Source organism: Vidua chalybeata, chromosome 37, assembly GCF_026979565.1.
Source record: "Vidua chalybeata isolate OUT-0048 chromosome 37, bVidCha1 merged haplotype, whole genome shotgun sequence".
NCBI lineage: Eukaryota > Metazoa > Chordata > Aves > Passeriformes > Viduidae > Vidua > Vidua chalybeata.
Genome location: NC_071566.1, coordinates 209,232 through 225,472, shown reverse-complemented (window position 1 = coordinate 225,472; position 16,241 = coordinate 209,232). Strand labels below are relative to the sequence as shown.

General features: G+C 55.6%; 1 protein-coding gene and 1 long non-coding RNA gene across 2 annotated transcripts in view; both read right to left on the bottom strand.

The window, feature by feature from the left end:
- Window positions 1-11,360, bottom strand: part of SRCAP (Snf2 related CREBBP activator protein) — a gene marked incomplete at its 3' end in the record, with an annotated part of 59,472 nt that extends 48,112 nt beyond the window's left edge. Inside the window, exons 1-8 of the mRNA XM_053968613.1 lie at window positions 11,353-11,360; window positions 11,279-11,292; window positions 11,156-11,169; window positions 11,061-11,074; window positions 10,958-10,971; window positions 10,829-10,900; window positions 6,184-6,383; window positions 2,050-2,235 (exon numbers count right to left, since the gene is read on the bottom strand). Coding sequence (XP_053824588.1) covers window positions 2,050-2,235; window positions 6,184-6,383; window positions 10,829-10,900; window positions 10,958-10,971; window positions 11,061-11,074; window positions 11,156-11,169; window positions 11,279-11,292; window positions 11,353-11,360 — 522 coding nt within the window. The remainder of the gene's footprint in view (window positions 1-2,049; window positions 2,236-6,183; window positions 6,384-10,828; window positions 10,901-10,957; window positions 10,972-11,060; window positions 11,075-11,155; window positions 11,170-11,278; window positions 11,293-11,352) is intronic.
- Window positions 11,361-11,386: 26 nt separating this feature from the next.
- LOC128802308 (uncharacterized) lies at window positions 11,387-14,517 on the bottom strand. The gene is made up of 4 exons (XR_008435367.1): window positions 14,484-14,517; window positions 12,468-12,519; window positions 11,797-11,868; window positions 11,387-11,405 (listed from the first exon to the last, which is right to left on the bottom strand). It is a non-coding gene; the product is annotated as an uncharacterized LOC128802308 (long non-coding RNA).
- Between the last annotated feature and the right edge of the window lie 1,724 nt (window positions 14,518-16,241).

Sequence of the window (16,241 nt, the reverse complement as noted above, 5' to 3'; positions counted from 1 at the left end):
TGTGAGACAGGTGTGATAGCACAGACAGCCCAACCCCGCTGCTCCTCGTGGTGCCGCAGCACCATCCGCACCACCTGCGCAGGTGAGACAGGTGAGAGACACAGGTGTGAGACAGGTGTGAGAGATACAGGTGTGACAGGTGTGAGACAGGTGTGACAGCACAGACAGCCCGACCCCGCTGCTCCTCGTGGTGCTGCATCACCATCCGCACCACCTGCGCAGGTGAGACAGGTGAGAGACAGGTGAGACAGGTGAGACAGGTGTGACAGGTGTGAGACAGGTGTGATAGCACAGACAGCCCGACCCCGCTGCTCCTCGTGGTGCCGCATCACCATCCGCACCACCTGGGCAGGTGAGACAGGTGAGACAGGTGAGAGATACAGGTGAGACAGGTGAGACAGGTGAGAGATACAGGTGAGGTACAGGTGTGAGAGACAGGTGAGACAGGTGTGACACAGGTGTGTGTGAGAGACAGGTGTGAGACAGGTGTGACAGCACAGACAGCCCGACCCCGCTGCTCCTCGTGGTGCCGCATCACCATCCGCACCACCTGGGCAGGTGAGACAGGTGAGACAGGTGAGACAGGTGAGACAGGTGTGAGAGACAGGTGTGAGATACAGGTAAGAGACAGGTGAGACAGGTGTGAGACAGGTGTGAGAGATACAGGTGTGACACCAGACACCCCGACCCCGCTGCTCCTCGTGGTGCCGCATCACCATCCGCACCACCTGGGCAGGTGAGACAGGTGAGACAGGTGTGAGAGACAGGTGTGAGATACAGGTAAGAGACAGGTGAGACAGGTGTGAAAGACAGGTGTGAGACACAGGTGAAAGACAGGTGTGAGACAAGTGTGAAACACAGGTGTGAGAGAGAGGTGTGTCCAGGTGTGCCCAGATATCACCTGAGCAGCTCCAGGTGCTCAAACCCACCTGAGATGCCACCACAGGTGCTCCAGGTGACCAAAACTCCCCAAAAAACTCCCAAAACTCACCCAAATTTCAACAAATTTTGCCCGAATTTCACTGGAATTTCTCCCAGGTGTGCCCAGGTGTGCCCAGGTGTGCCCAGGTGTGCCCAGGTGTCACCTGAGCTTCTCCAGGTGCTCAAAACCCACTTGTGATACCACCACAGGTGCTCCAGGTGACCAAAAATCACCAAAAAACTGCCAAAACTCACCCGAATTTCACCCAAATTTCTCCCAAATTTCACTGGTATTTCTCCCAGGTGTTCACAGGTGTGCCCAGGTATCACCTGAGCTTCTCCAGGTGTTCAAAACCCACCTGAGATGCCACCACAGGTGCTCCAGGTGACCAAAAAACTCCCAAAAATCGCCCGAATTTCACCCAATTTTCACCCCAATTTCTCCCAGGTGTTCACAGGTGTGCCCAGGTGTGCCCAGGTGTGCCCAGGTGTCACCTGACCTTCTCCAGGTGTTCAAAACCCACCTGTGATACCACCACAGGTGCTCCAGGCCACCAAAAATCCCCGAGAAACTGCCAAAACTCACCCGAATTTTGCCCGAATTTCGCCCAATTTTCACCCAAATTTCCCCCAGGTGTGCCCAGGTGTGCCCAGGTGGGACCTGAGCAGCTCCAGGTGTTCAAAACCCACCTGAGATGCCACCACAGGTGCTCCAGGTGACCAAAAAACTCCCAAAAATCGCCCGAATTTCACCCAATTTTCACCCCAATTTCTCCCAGGTGTTCACAGGTGTGCCCAGGTGTGCCCAGGTGTCACCTGAGCTTCTCCAGGTGCTCAAAACCCACCTGAGATGCCACCACAGGTGCTCCAGGTGACCAAAAATCCCCGAGAAACACCCAAAACTCACCCGAATTTCACCCAAATTTCTCCCAAACTTCACTGGTATTTCTCCCAGGTGTTCACAGGTGTGCCCAGGTGTGACCTGACCTTCTCCAGGTGTTCAAAACCCACCTGAGATGCCACCACAGGTGTTCCAGGAGACCAAAAATCCCCAAAAAACTCCCAATTTTCGCCCGATTTTCACCCAGATTTCTGCCAGGTGTGCCCAGGTGTGCCCAGGTGCGTTACCTTCCTGGCCACGCCCCTCTTCCAGCGCCTCTCCTGGGCGAAGTCGGCGGCCAGCCACTGCATCTCCTCGCACAGGTAGTCCCAGTGCACCTTGGGCCGCGCCGGCTCGGGCACCTTGGGCAGGCGCCGCAGCGACCAGAAACCCTCGCGCTTCATCTCGGCCACGCGGTGCTCCACCTCGGCCTCCTGCACAGGTGAGCACAGGTGGGGACAGGTGAGACGGGTGAGGCAAAAAAAAAAACCCGAAAAAATGGCAAAAAACCCCAAAATTTTATCCCAAAAATGGAATAAATTGGGGTCACTTTGCTCAAAAACATCTAAAGGCTGGGGACAGATAAGCACAGGTGAGACAGGTGGGACAGGTGAGCACAGGTGAGACAGGTGAGACAGGTGAGACAGGTGAGACAGGTGAGACAGGTGAGGGGCAGGTGGGGACAGGTAAGGCAAAAAAAACCCCAAAAAAATGGCAAAAAACCCCAAAATTTTATACCAAAAATTGAGTAAATTGAGGTTATTTTGCTCAAAAACCTCGGCTTCACCTGGGGACAGGTGAGACAGGTGAGACAGGTGAGCACAGGTGGGACAGGTGAGCACAGGTGAGACAGGTGAGCACAGGTGAGCACAGGTGAGACAGGTGAGCACAGGTGAGACAGGTGAGGGGCAGGTGAGCACAGGTGAGCTCAGGTGAGACAGGTGAGACAGGTGAGGGACAGGTGAGACAGGTGAGACAGGTGAGACAGGTGGGACAGGTGGGACAGGTGAGACAGGTGAGCACAGGTGGGACAGGTGAGCACAGGTGAGACAGGTGAGGGGCAGGTGAGCACAGGTGAGCTCAGGTGAGACAGGTGAGACAGGTGAGGGACAGGTGGGACAGGTGAGACAGGTGGGACAGGTGGGACAGGTGAGCTCAGGTGATTTTTGGAACAAAAAAACCCCAAAAACCCCAAAATCCCCCCAGTTCCATCCCCAGTTCCATCCCCAGTCCCTCCCAGTTTGTCCCAGTCCCCCACAACGCCCAACCAGTCCAAACCAGTCCAAACCAGTTCAAACCAGTCCAAACCAGTATAACCCAGTGTAACCCAATATAACCCAGTATAGCCCAGTATAACCCAGTATAGCCCAGCATAACCCAGTATAACCCAGTATAGCCCAGTATAACCCAGTATAGCCCAGTATAACCCAGTATAGCCAGTATAACCCAGTATAACCCAGTATAGCCCAGTATAGCCCAGTATAACCAGTATAACCCAGTATAACCCAGTATAACCCAGTATAACCCAGTATAACCCAGTATAGCCCAGTATAACCCAGTATAGCCCAGTATAACCCAGTATAGCCCAGTATAACCCAGTATAACCCAGTATAGCCCAGTATAGCCCAGTATAACCCAGTATAGCCCAGTATAGCCCAGTATAGCCCAGTATAACCCAGTATAACCCAGCATAACCCAGTATAACCATTCCCAGCCCATTCCCAGTACAAACCAGTACAAACCAGTACAAACCAGTATAACCAGTTAACCCTTACGTGCTTGGCCTGCTCGGCGATCTCGGCCGGGCTCCGCTCCCAGTATAACCCAGTATAACCCAGTATAGCCCAGTATAACCCAGTATAATCCAGTATAGCCCAGTATAACCCAGTATAGCCCAGTATAGCCCAGTATAGCCCAGTATAACCCAGTATAGCCCAGTATAACCAGTATAACCCAGTATAACCCAGTATAACCCAGTATAGCCCAGTATAGCCCAGTATAGCCCAGTATAACCAGTATAACCCAGTATAACCCAGTATAACCAGTATAACCCAGTATAGACCAGTATAGCCCAGTATAACCAGTATAACCCAGTATAGCCCAGTATAACCAGTATAACCCAGTATAACCAGTATAACCCAGTATAACCCAGTATAGCCCAGTATAGCCCAGTATAACCCAGTATAACCCAGTATAGCCCAGTATAGCCCAGTATAGCCCAGTATAACCCAGTATAACCCAGTATAACCCAGTATAACCCAGTATAGCCCAGTATAGCCCAGTATAGCCCAGTATAACCCAGTATAACCCAGTATAACCCAGTATAACCAGTATAACCCAGTATAGACCAGTATAGCCCAGTATAACCAGTATAACCCAGTATAGCCCAGTATAACCAGTATAACCCAGTATAACCAGTATAACCCAGTATAACCCAGTATAGCCCAGTATAGCCCAGTATAGCCCAGTATAACCCAGTATAACCCAGTATAGCCCAGTATAGCCCAGTATAGCCCAGTATAACCCAGTATAACCCAGTATAACCCAGTATAGCCCAGTATAGCCCAGTATAGCCCAGTATAACCCAGTATAACCCAGTATAACCCAGTATAGCCCAGTATAACCCAGTATAGCCCAGTATAGCCCAGTATAACCCAGTATAACCCAGTATAACCCAGTATAGACCAGTATAACCCAGTATAACCCAGTATAGACCAGTATAGCCCAGTATAACCCAGTATAGCCCAGTATAACCCAGTATAATCCAGTATAGCCCAGTATAGCCCAGTATAACCCAGTATAACCCAGTATAGACCAGTATAGCCCAGTATAACCCAGTATAACCCAGTATAACCCAGTATAACCATTCCCAGCCCATTCCCAGCCCATTCCCAGTACAAACCAGTACAAACCAGTACAAACCAGTATGGTTTAACCCTTACGTGCTTGGCCTGCTCGGCGATCTCGGCCGGGCTCCGCTCCCAGTATAACCCAGTATAGCCCAGTATAACCCAGTATAGCCCAGTATAACCCAGTATAGCCCAGTATAACCCAGTATAACCCAGTATAGCCCAGTATAGCCCAGTATAACCCAGTATAGCCCAGTATAGCCCAGTATAGCCCAGTATAGCCCAGTATAACCAGTATAACCCAGCATAACCCAGTATAACCATTCCCAGCCCATTCCCAGTACAAACCAGTACAAACCAGTACAAACCAGTATAACCAGTTAACCCTTACGTGCTTGGCCTGCTCGGCGATCTCGGCCGGGCTCCGCTCCCAGTATAACCCAGTATAACCCAGTATAACCCAGTATAGCCCAGTATAACCCAGTATAATCCAGTATAGCCCAGTATAACCCAGTATAGCCCAGTATAGCCCAGTATAACCAGTATAACCCAGTATAGCCCAGTATAACCAGTATAACCCAGTATAGCCCAGTATAGCCCAGTATAGCCCAGTATAACCCAGTATAGCCCAGTATAACCCAGTATAGCCCAGTATAGCCAGTATAACCCAGTATAACCCAGTATAACCCAGTATAACCCAGTATAGCCAGTATAACCCAGTATAACCCAGTATAACCCAGTATAGCCCAGTATAACCCAGTATAACCCAGTATAACCCAGTATAGCCCAGTATAGCCCAGTATAACCCAGTATAACCCAGTATAACCCAGTATAACCCAGTATAGCCCAGTATAGCCCAGTATAATCCAGTATAACCCAGTATAGCCCAGTATAGCCCAGTATAGCCCAGTATAGCCCAGTATAACCCAGTATAACCCAGTATAACCCAGTATAACCATTCCCAGCCCGTTCCCAGCCCATTCCCAGTACAAACCAGTACAAACCAGTAAAAACCAGTACAAACCAGTACAAACCAGTATGGTTTAACCCTTACGTGCTTGGCCTGCTCGGCGATCTCGGCCGGGCTCCGCTCCCAGTATAACCCAGTATAGCCCAGTATAGCCCAGTATAACCAGTATAACCCAGTATAACCCAGTATAGCCCAGTATAACCCAGTATAGCCCAGTATAGCCCAGTATAACCCAGTATAACCCAGTATAGCCCAGTATAGCCCAGTATAACCCAGTATAGCCCAGTATAACCCAGTATAACCCAGTATAGCCCAGTATAACCCAGTATAGCCCAGTATAGCCCAGTATAACCCAGTATAGCCCAGTATAGCCCAGTATAACCCAGTATAACCCAGTATAGCCCAGTATAACCCAGTATAGCCCAGTATAACCCAGTATAACCCAGTATAGCCCAGTATAGCCCAGTATAACCCAGTATAGCCCAGTATAACCATTCCCAGCCCGTTCCCAGCCCATTCCCAGTACAAACCAGTACAAACCAGTATAACCAGTTAACCCTTACGTGCTTGGCCTGCTCGGCGATCTCGGCCGGGCTCCGCTCCCACAGCCAGGGGGGCTCGGGGGGGCCGGGGGGGCCCTCGGGGGGGCCCTCGGGGGGCGGGGCCGGCCGGGGGGCCCGGGGGGGGAGGGGCTGCCGGGGGAGCCCCCCGAGGACGAGGCCGGGGACACGGGGCTGGAGCCGGTCATCCTGCCCGAGGGCACCTGCAGATTTGGGGCAAAAGCAGGGGATTTTGGGAAAATCTGGGGGTTTTAGGGGAAAACCTGGGGTTTTTAGGGGGAGATTTGGGGTTTTTAGGAGGAAATTTGGGGTTTTTGGGGGGAATTTTGGGGGATTTAGGGACACAGGGACACGGGGCTGGAGCCGGTCATCCTGCCCGAGGGCACCTGCAGATTTGGGGCAAAACCAGGGGATTTTGGGAAAATTCACGGAAATTTGGGGGTTTTAGGAAAAAATTTGGGGTTTTTAGGAGAAAATTTGGGGGTTTTACGAGAAAATTTGGGGTTTTTAGGGGGAGATTTGGGGTTTTTAGGGGGGATTTTGGGGGATTTTAGGGGGTTTAGGGGGTTTCAGTGACACAGGGACACGGGGCTGGAGCCGGTCATCCTGCCCGAGGGCACCTGCAGATTTGGGGCAAAACCAGGGGATTTTGGGAAAATCTGGGGTTTTTAGGGGGAAATTTGGGGTTTTTAGGGGGAGATTTGGGGGTTTTAGGAGGGAATTTGGGGGTTTTAGGGGGAAATTTGGGGTTTTGGGGGGGATTTTGGGGGGATTTTAGGGGGTTTGGGGACACAGGGACACGGGGCTGGATCCGCTCATCCTGCCCGAGGGCACCTGCAGATTTGGGGCAAAACCAGGGGATTTTGGGAAAATTTGGGGTTTTTAGGAGAAAATTTGGGGTTTATAGGAGGAAATTTGGGGTTTTTAGGGGGAAATTTGGGGGATTTAGGGGAAAATCTGGGGTTTTTAGGGGAAAATCTGGGGGTTTTAGGGGGAGATTTGGGGTTTTTGGGGGGGATTTTGGGGGATTTAGGGACACAGGGACACGGGGCTGGAGCCGGTCATCCTGCCCGAGGGCACCTGCAGATTTGGGGCAAAACCAGGGGATTTTGGGAAAATTCACGGAAATTTGGGGGTTTTAGGAAAAAATTTGGGGTTTTTAGGAGAAAATTTGGGGGTTTTACGAGAAAATTTGGGTTTTTAGGGGGAGATTTGGGGTTTTTGGGGGGGATTTTGGGGGATTTTAGGGGGTTTAGGGGGTTTCAGTGACACAGGGACACGGGGCTGGAGCCGGTCATCCTGCCCGAGGGCACCTGCAGATTTGGGGCAAAACCAGGGGATTTTGGGAAAATCTGGGGTTTTTAGGGGGAAATTTGGGGTTTTTAGGGGGAGATTTGGGGTTTGTAGGAGGAAATTTGGGGTTTTCAGGGGGATTTCGGGGATTTGGGGACACAGGGACACGGGGCTGGAGCCGCTCATCCTGCCCGAGGGCACCTGGGGAGGGGAGATTTGGGGTAAAAACAGGAGATTTTGAGGAAATTCACAGAAATTTGGGGGTTTTAGGAAAAAATTTGGGGTTTTTAGGAGAAAATTTGGGGTTTTTAGCAGAAAATTTGGGGTTTTGGGGGATTTAGGGACAAAGGGACACAGGGCTGGAGCCGGTCATCCTGCCCGAGGGCACCTGTAGATTTGGGGCAAAATCGGGGGATTTTGGGAAAATCTGGGGTTTTTAGGGGGAAATTTGGGGTTTTTAGGGGGAGATTTGGGGTTTGTAGGAGGAAATTTGGGGTTTTCAGGGGGATTTCGGGGATTTGGGGACACAGGGACACGGGGCTGGAGCCGCTCATCCTGCCCGAGGGCACCTGCAGATTTGGGGCAAAACCAGGGGATTTTGGGAAAATCTGGGGTTTTTAGGGGAAAATCTGGGGGTTTTAGGGCGAAATTTGGGGGTTTTAGGGGGAGATTTGGGGTTTTTGGGGAGGATTTTGGGGGGATTTTAGGGGGTTTGGGGAGTTTCAGTGACACAGGGACACGGGGCTGGAGCCGCTCATCCTGCCCGAGGGCACCTGGGGAGGGGAGATTTAGGGTAAAAACAGGAGATTTTGGGGAAATTCACAGAAATTTGGGGGTTTTAGGAAAAAATTTGGGGCTTCTAGGAGAAAATTTGGGGTTTTTAGCAGAAAATTTGGGGTTTTTAGGGGGAAATTTGGGGTTTTTAGAGGGAAATTTGGGGTTTATAGGAGGAAATTTGGGGTTTTCAGGGGGATTTCGGGGATTTAGGGACACAGGGACACGGGGCTGGAGCCGCTCATCCTGCCCGAGGGCACCTGGGGAGGGCAGATTTGGGGCAAAATCGGGGGATTTTGGGAAAATTCAGGGAAAATTTGGGGGTTTTTAGGGGAAAAATTGGGGTTTTTAGGAGAAAATTTGGGGTTTTTAGGGGGAAATTTGGGGGTTTTGGGGGGATTTGAGAAGAGCCGCTCATCCTGCCCGAGGACACCTGGAGATTTGGGGAAAATTCAGGGGATTTTGGGAAAATTTGGGTTTTCTAGGGGAAAATTTGGGATTTTGGGGTGGTTTGGGGGGGATTTTAGAAGATTTCCAGGAGATTTTATGAGATTTTAGAGGATTATGAGAGGTTTTGTGGGGATTTTAGGGTGATTTTAGGAGATTTTGGGGGGATTTCTGGGGAATTTTGGGGGATTGTGGGAGGATTTGAGAAAAAAATTTGGGGTTTTAGGGAAAACATCTGAAATTTTGGGGTGGTTTGGGGGATTTTGGGGAATTTTGGGCGGGTTTTGGGGCAATTCTGGGGGATTTTGGGGCCGTTTTGGGGGGGTTTTGGGGCAATTTTGGGGGGAATTCTGGGGCCATTTTGGGGCCATTTCTTGGGGTGTTTTGGGGTCATTTTTTTGCTGATTTTGGGGATTCTGGGGCCATTTTTGGGGGATTTTGGGGCCATTTTGGGGGATTTTGGGATCATTTTGGGGGATTTCGGGGCCATTTTGGGGATTTTGGGGCCATTTTTTGGTGATTTTTGAGGATTTTGGAGCCATCTGTAGGGGGAATTTTGGGGGGAATTTTGGGGATTTTGGAGCCATTTTGGGGCTGTTTTTCGGGGGGTTTTGGGGTCGTTTTTTGGCCATTTTTGGGGATTTTGGGGCCATTTTAGAGCTGTTTTTGTGGGATTTTGGGGTCATTTTTTGGCGATTTTGGGGGATTTTAAGGCCATCTGTGGGGGGAATTTTGGGGCCATTTTGGGGAGATTTTCAGGGATTTTGGCGTAATTTTTTGGCTATTTTGGGGATTCTGGGGCCATTTTGGGGAGATTTTTGGGGATTTTGGGCCATTTCTGGGGGAGTTTTGGGGATTTCGGGGCCATTTTGGGGCTGCTTTTTGGGGGGTTTTGGGATCATTTCTTGGTGATCTTTGGGGATTTTGGGGCCATTTTGGGGCCATTTCTGGGGAATTTTTGGGGATTTTGGGGCCATTTGGGGGGATTTTGGGACCATTTGGGGGGATTTTGGGGCCCTTTTGGGGGATTTTTGGGGATTTTGGGGCCATTCCTGGGGGAGATTTTGGGTCCATTTTTCGGCGATTTCTGAGCCATTTTTGGAGGATTTTGGAGCTGTTTTTTTTGGTGATTTTTGAGCCATTTTTGGGGTCATTTTTGGGGACTTCTGCGGATTTTGGGGCTATTTTCGGTGACTTTTAGGGCATTTCTGGGGGGATTTTTGGGGATTTTGGGGCCATTTCTGGGGGATTCTGGGACCATTTTGGGGTATTTTGGGATCCTTTTGGGGGATGTTGGGATCATTTTTTGGTGATTTTGGGGGATTTTAGGACCATTTGTGGGGGAATTTTGCAGCCATTTTTGGGGGGAGTTTGGGGGAGTTTGGGCCATTTTCGGTGCCATTTTTGCGGATTTTGGAGCCATTTTTGGGGTAATTTTTGGGGATTTTGGGGCCGTTTTTTGGTGATTTTTGAGCCATTTTTGGGGTCATTTTTGGGTATTTTGGGGCCATTTTTGGTGCCATTTTTGAGCCATTTTTCGGGTCATTTCGGGGATTTTGGGGCCATTTTTTGTTGATTTTTGAGCCATTTTTGGGGTCATTTTTGGGGATTTTGGGGCCGTTTTTTGGTGATTTTGGGCCATTTTTGGGGCCGTTTTTGGGGGGGATTTTGGGGCCGTTCTGGGGGGGATTTTGGGGGCCGTTTTTGGTGATTTTGAGCCATTTTTGGGAATTTTGGGGCCATTTTTGGTGATTTTGAGCCATTTTTGGGGCCATTTTTCAGCCATTTTTGGGGCCATTTTTGGGGATTTTGAGCCGTTTTTGGGGGGATTTTTGGGGCCGTTTATTGGTGATTTTGGGCCATTTTTGGGGCCGTTTTTGGGGGGATTTTTGGGGCCGTTTATTGGTGATTTTGGGCCATTTTTGGGGCCGTTTTTGGGGGGATTTTTGGGGCCGTTTATTGGTGATTTTGGGCCATTTTTGGGGCCGTTTTTGGGATTTTGGGGCCGTTCTGGGGGGGATTTTTGGGGCCGTTTTGGGGGATTTTGGGCCATTTTTGGGGTCAGTTTTGGGGATTTTGGGGCATTTTTGGGGCCGTTTTGGGGGTCCCCCCTCTCCTCCCCTCCCCCACTCACCTGGGGGTGCAGCGGTGGGTGGGGGTGGGGCGGGGGGGCCCCGGGGCCGCCCCCCCCCCCCGGCCGCAGGGGCTGCTGGGTAGGGGGCGCCTCATGCTGGGGGGGCGCGCCCGGGCGGCCCAGCCTCACCTGCGCCGCGGCACCTGCACAGGTGAGCACAGGTGAGACACACCTGACACAGGTGAGACTCACCTGAGCATCCCTAACCTCACCTGGGAACCCCCAGCCTCACCTGCGCCGCGGCACCTGCACAGGTGAGCACAGGTGAGACACACCTGGGACCTCACCTGAGCCCCCCCAGCCTCACCTGGGAACCCCCAGCCTCACCTGCGCCGCGGCACCTGCACAGGTGAGCACAGGTGAGACACACCTGGCACAGGTGAGACACACCTGGGAACCCCCAGCCTCACCTGAGCATCCCTAACCTCACCTGGGAACCCCCAGCCTCACCTGCGCCGCGGCACCTGCACAGGTGAGACACACCTGACACACCTGGGACCTCACCTGGCACAGGTGAGACTCACCTGAGCATCCCTAACCTCACCTGAGCCCCCCAGCCTCACCTGCGCCGCGGCACCTGCACAGGTGAGAAACACTTGAGACCTCACCTGACATACCTGGGACCTCACCTGGCACAGGTGAGACTCACCTGAGCATCCCCAACCTCACCTGAGCCCCCCCAGCCTCACCTGCCCTGCCCCTCACCTGTGCAGGTCTCACCTGTTCCACCCCTCACCTGTGCAGGTCTCACCTGTTCCACCCCTCACCTGTGCAGGTCTCACCTGTTCTACCCCTCACCTGTGCAGATTTCACCTGTTCCACCCCTCACCTGTGCAGGTCTCACCTGCCCCACCCCTCACCTGTGCAGGTCTCACCTGCCCCGCCCCTCACCTGTGCAGGCCTCACCTGCCCCGCCCCTCACCTGTGCAGGTCTCACCTGCCCCGCCCCTCACCTGGGCGTGCCTCACCTGTGTGCGCGGGGCCCTCCTCCTCCTCCTCACACTCCACTTCCACGGTGCCGGTGAGGCCGGGGGGGCGTCCTGGGAACAGGTGAGGGACAGGTGAGACACACCTGGGGACAGGTGAGGGACAGGTGAGGGACAGGTGAGACACACCTGGGGACAGGGGAGGGACAGGTGAGACACACCTGGGGACAGGGGAGGGACAGGTGAGGGACAGGTGAGACACACCTGGGGACAGGTGAGGGACAGGTGAGGGACAGGTGAGACACACCTGGGGACAGGGGAGGGACAGGTGAGACACACCTGGGGACAGGGGAGGGACAGGTGAGACACACCTGGGGACAGGGGAGGGACAGGTGAGACACACCTGGGGACAGGGGAGGGACAGGTGAGACACACCTGGGGACAGGTGAGGGACAGGTAAGACACACCTGGGGACAGGTGAGGGACAGGTGAGACACACCTGGGGACAGGTGAGGGACAGGTGAGACACACCTGGGGACAGGGGAGGGACAGGTGAGACACACCTGGGGACAGGGGAGGGACAGGTGAGACACAGCTGGGACACCTGACAGACCTAAGACACACCTGGGACACACCTGGGGGGTTCTAAGCACACCTGGGGGGGTCTGAGCACACCTGGGGGTACCTGGGCGGGGCAGGGGTGGGGCACGTACCTGGGGGGGGTCCTGGGCACACCTGAGAGCACCTGGGGGCAGCTGAGAGCACCTGGGGAGAGCAGAACAGGTGAGTCAGGGATGGGGAACACACCTGGGCACACCTGAGAGCACCTGGGGCACACCTGGGGGTACCTGAGCTCACCTGGGGGGTCCTGGGCACACCTGGGGGTACCTGAGCTCACCTGGGCTCACCTGGGCTCACCTGGGGGTACCTGGGCTCACCTGGGGGTACCTGGGCTCACCTGGGCTCACCTGGGGGTACCTGGGCTCACCTGGGGGTACCTGAGCTCACCTGGGCTCACCTGGGGGTACCTGGGCTCACCTGGGCTCACCTGGGCACACCTGGGGCTCACCTGCCCCTCCCCCCCCTCAGGTGCTCTCTGACCTTTGTGGGGGAGGGGAGAACTGAGATTTGGGGTCACCTGGGCTCACCTGTCCCAAACTGGGACCCCAAACCCCAAACTGGGACCCAAATCCCAAACTGGGACCCCCAAATCCCAAACTGGGACCCCCAAATCCCAAACTGGGACCCCCAAATCCCAAACTGGGACCCAAATCCCAAACTGGGACCCCAAACCCCAAACTGGGACCCCCAAATCCCAAACTGGGACCCCAAACCCTACATGGGGACCCCAGCCCTACCTTTACCCCACACTGCAACCCCAAACCCCTCACAGCCCCTGACCCAAATCAGGGACCCCAAACCCAAACCAGGGACCCCAAACCCCAAACCAGAGACCCCAAACCCCAAACCAGAGACCCCAAACCAGAGACCCCAAACCCCAAACCAGGGACCCCAAACCAGAGACCCCAAACCAGAGACCCCAACCCCAAACCAGAGACCCCAAACCAGAGACCCCAAACCCCAAACCAGAGACCCCAAACCAGAGACCCCAAACCAGAGACCCCAAACCCCAAACCAGAGACCCCAAACCCCAAACCAGAGACCCCAAACCAGAGACCCCAAACCCAAACCAGAGACCCCAAACCAGAGACCCCAAACCCCAAACCAGAGACCCCAAACCCCAAACCAGAGACCCCAAACCCAAACCAGAGACCCCAAACCAGAGACCCCAAACCCAAACCAGAGACCCCAAACCCCAAACCAGAGACCCCAAACCCCAAACCAGGGACCCCAAACCCCAAACCAGGGACCCCAAACCCCAAACCAGAGACCCCAAACCAGAGACCCCAAACCCCAAACCAGAGACCCCAAACCCGAGACCCCCAACCCCAAACCAGAGACCCCAAACCAGAGACCCCAAACCCAAACCAGAGACCCCAAACCAGAGACCCCAAACCAGAGACCCCAAACTCCAAACCAGAGTCCCCAAACCAGAGACCCCAAACCAGGGACCCCAAACCAGGGACCCCAAACCCCTCACAGCCCCTGACCCAACATTGAGCCCCACACCGGGGGTCCTCACCCCTCACTCCTCACACCGGGGGTCCCTCACCTCACACCGGGGGTCCCTCACCTCACACCGGGGGTCCCTCACCCCTCACTCCTCACACCGGGGGTCCCTCACCTCACACCGGGGGTCCCTCACCCCTCACACCGGGGGTCCCTCACCCCTCACACCGGGGGTCCCTCACCCCTCACCCCTCACACCGGGGGTCCCTCAGCCCCTCACCTCACACCGGGGGTCCCTCACCTCACACCGGGGGTCCCTCACCCCTCACACCGGGGGTCCCTCACCTCACACACCGGGGGTCCCTCACCCCTCACACCGGGGGTCCCTCACCCCTCACACCGGGGGTCCCTCACCTCACACACCGGGGGTCCCTCACCCTCACACCGGGGGTCCCTCACCCCTCACCTCACACCGGGGGTCCCTCACCCCTCACCTCACACCGGGGGTCCCTCACCCCTCACCCCTCACACCGGGGGTCCCTCACCCCTCACACCGGGGGTCCCTCACCCCTCACCTCACACCGGGGGTCCCTCACTCCTCACCTCACACCGGGGGTCCCTCACCCCTCCCCCGACCCCGCCGCCCCCTCCCCCGTTACCGATCGCTCCCGGCCGGTCCCGCCGCCTCACGGGGGGGGCAGCGGCGGAGGAGGAGGAGGAGGAGGAGGAGGAGGAAGAGGCGGAAGGACGGCGCGGGACGGGCCCTGAGGGGAGGGGGTGCCCCGGGGAGGCGCCTCCGCTGCCGCTCCGCCTCCGCCGCCAAATGGCGGCCGGGTGCCCCCTCCCCCCTCACCGAGACCCCCCCTCTGCACCCCCAAACCCCCCCCCCGGGGCCCCCCCCGGGCCCTCCGCCCCCCTCTCCCTCAGGGCTCACGGGAAATGGAGTCCGCGCCGCTGAGGGGGAAGACGCCGGCAAATGGCGGCGGCCGCGCGCGCGCCCGGCCGGCTCTCGCGAGAGCGCAGCGCTCCGCCAATGGGCGCTCTCGCGAGATCTCGCGCGCCGCCCTCCTCCTCCTCCTCCTCCCACCCCTCAGCTCCTCCCGCCTTTCCCGCCCCCCCTCAGATCTCGCGAGACCTCCCATTCAGACGCATTGCGATCTCGCGAGATCTCCTTCCTTTCTCCCCCCCCCCTTCCTCCCCGCGCCCTCCTCCTTCCCGCCCTCCCGCCACACCAAATGTCGCGAGACCTCGCATTGAGTAGAACGGCGGTCTCGCGAGATCTCGCTTCTCCCGCCCCCCACCTTCACGCCCGCCCACTCCAAGTCTCGCGAGAGCGCTGCGCGTTTGAATGGACTCTCTCGCGAGATCTCGGCCGACCCCTGCCCTTTCTCGCCGTCCCCACCCCCCTCGCTACGCCGTCCCGCCCTCTCCCCTCGCGAAGTCTCGCGAGATCGTAACGCTTCCCTATGGGCGCTATCGCGGTGTTTCAGCCCCCTCCTTCCTCTCTCCCTCCCTCCTCCTTCGGGCCTTCCTCCCCCGCCCTCATCCCCCTCCCGCCACACGACGTCTCGCGAGATCGTACCGCTTCTCTACGGGCTCTCTCGCGAGATTTTAGCACCCCCCAAGGAACTGAGGCTTTTCCCTCACTCCCGCCTCCTTCCCGCTCTTTCTGCACATCTCGCGAGATTGCCGTCCTTCTCAATGGGTGTTCTCGCGAGATTTCCCCCGCCTTTCCCTCATCCCCCCTCGCCGTCCCGCCGCGCCAAATCTCGCGAGTCTTCTGCGCGTTTCAATGGTCGCTCTCGCGAGATTTCACTTCCTTCAACTCGTCTCGCCGCCACAAGTCTCGCGGGAGCGCAGGACGTCTCCGTGCGAGCTCTCGCGAGATCTTAACCCCTACCCCCCTCCCCTCCGCGCCGCCCTCCCGAGTCTCGCGAGATCCTTAACACTTGTATGGAAACTCTCGCGAGATTTTGCTTCCATCCCACCGCCCCCCCCTTTCCCCAACTCTCCCGCGCGCTCTCGCGAGATTTGAAGTGTCGAGGGAAAAAATCTCGCTCTGTTGGCCCCGCCTATTTATGGGCGTGGCTTAAATAAAGGAGGCGTGGCCAATCCGCAACTCCACCCGCTTCCGGTGTGGAGGCCGCCATCTTGCACCCACGGCCACGTGGGAAAACGCGCGCCGCCATCTTGGCCGCTGGGCGCCGCCATCTTGGCTGCGTCGCGGAGGATGACGGGACTCGCACCCTCCCAAAATTCCCGGAGAAGTTTTTTGGGATTTTCCAACTTTTTTTATCCAAACGGAGCCAAAACGGGGCAGAACAGAAAAAAAATTCCCCCGTTCGGCCCCAAAACGCGCGCGGGGGGAGGGGAGGGGCCCCAAAGGTCACCTGGGCACACCTGGGCACACTTGGGGA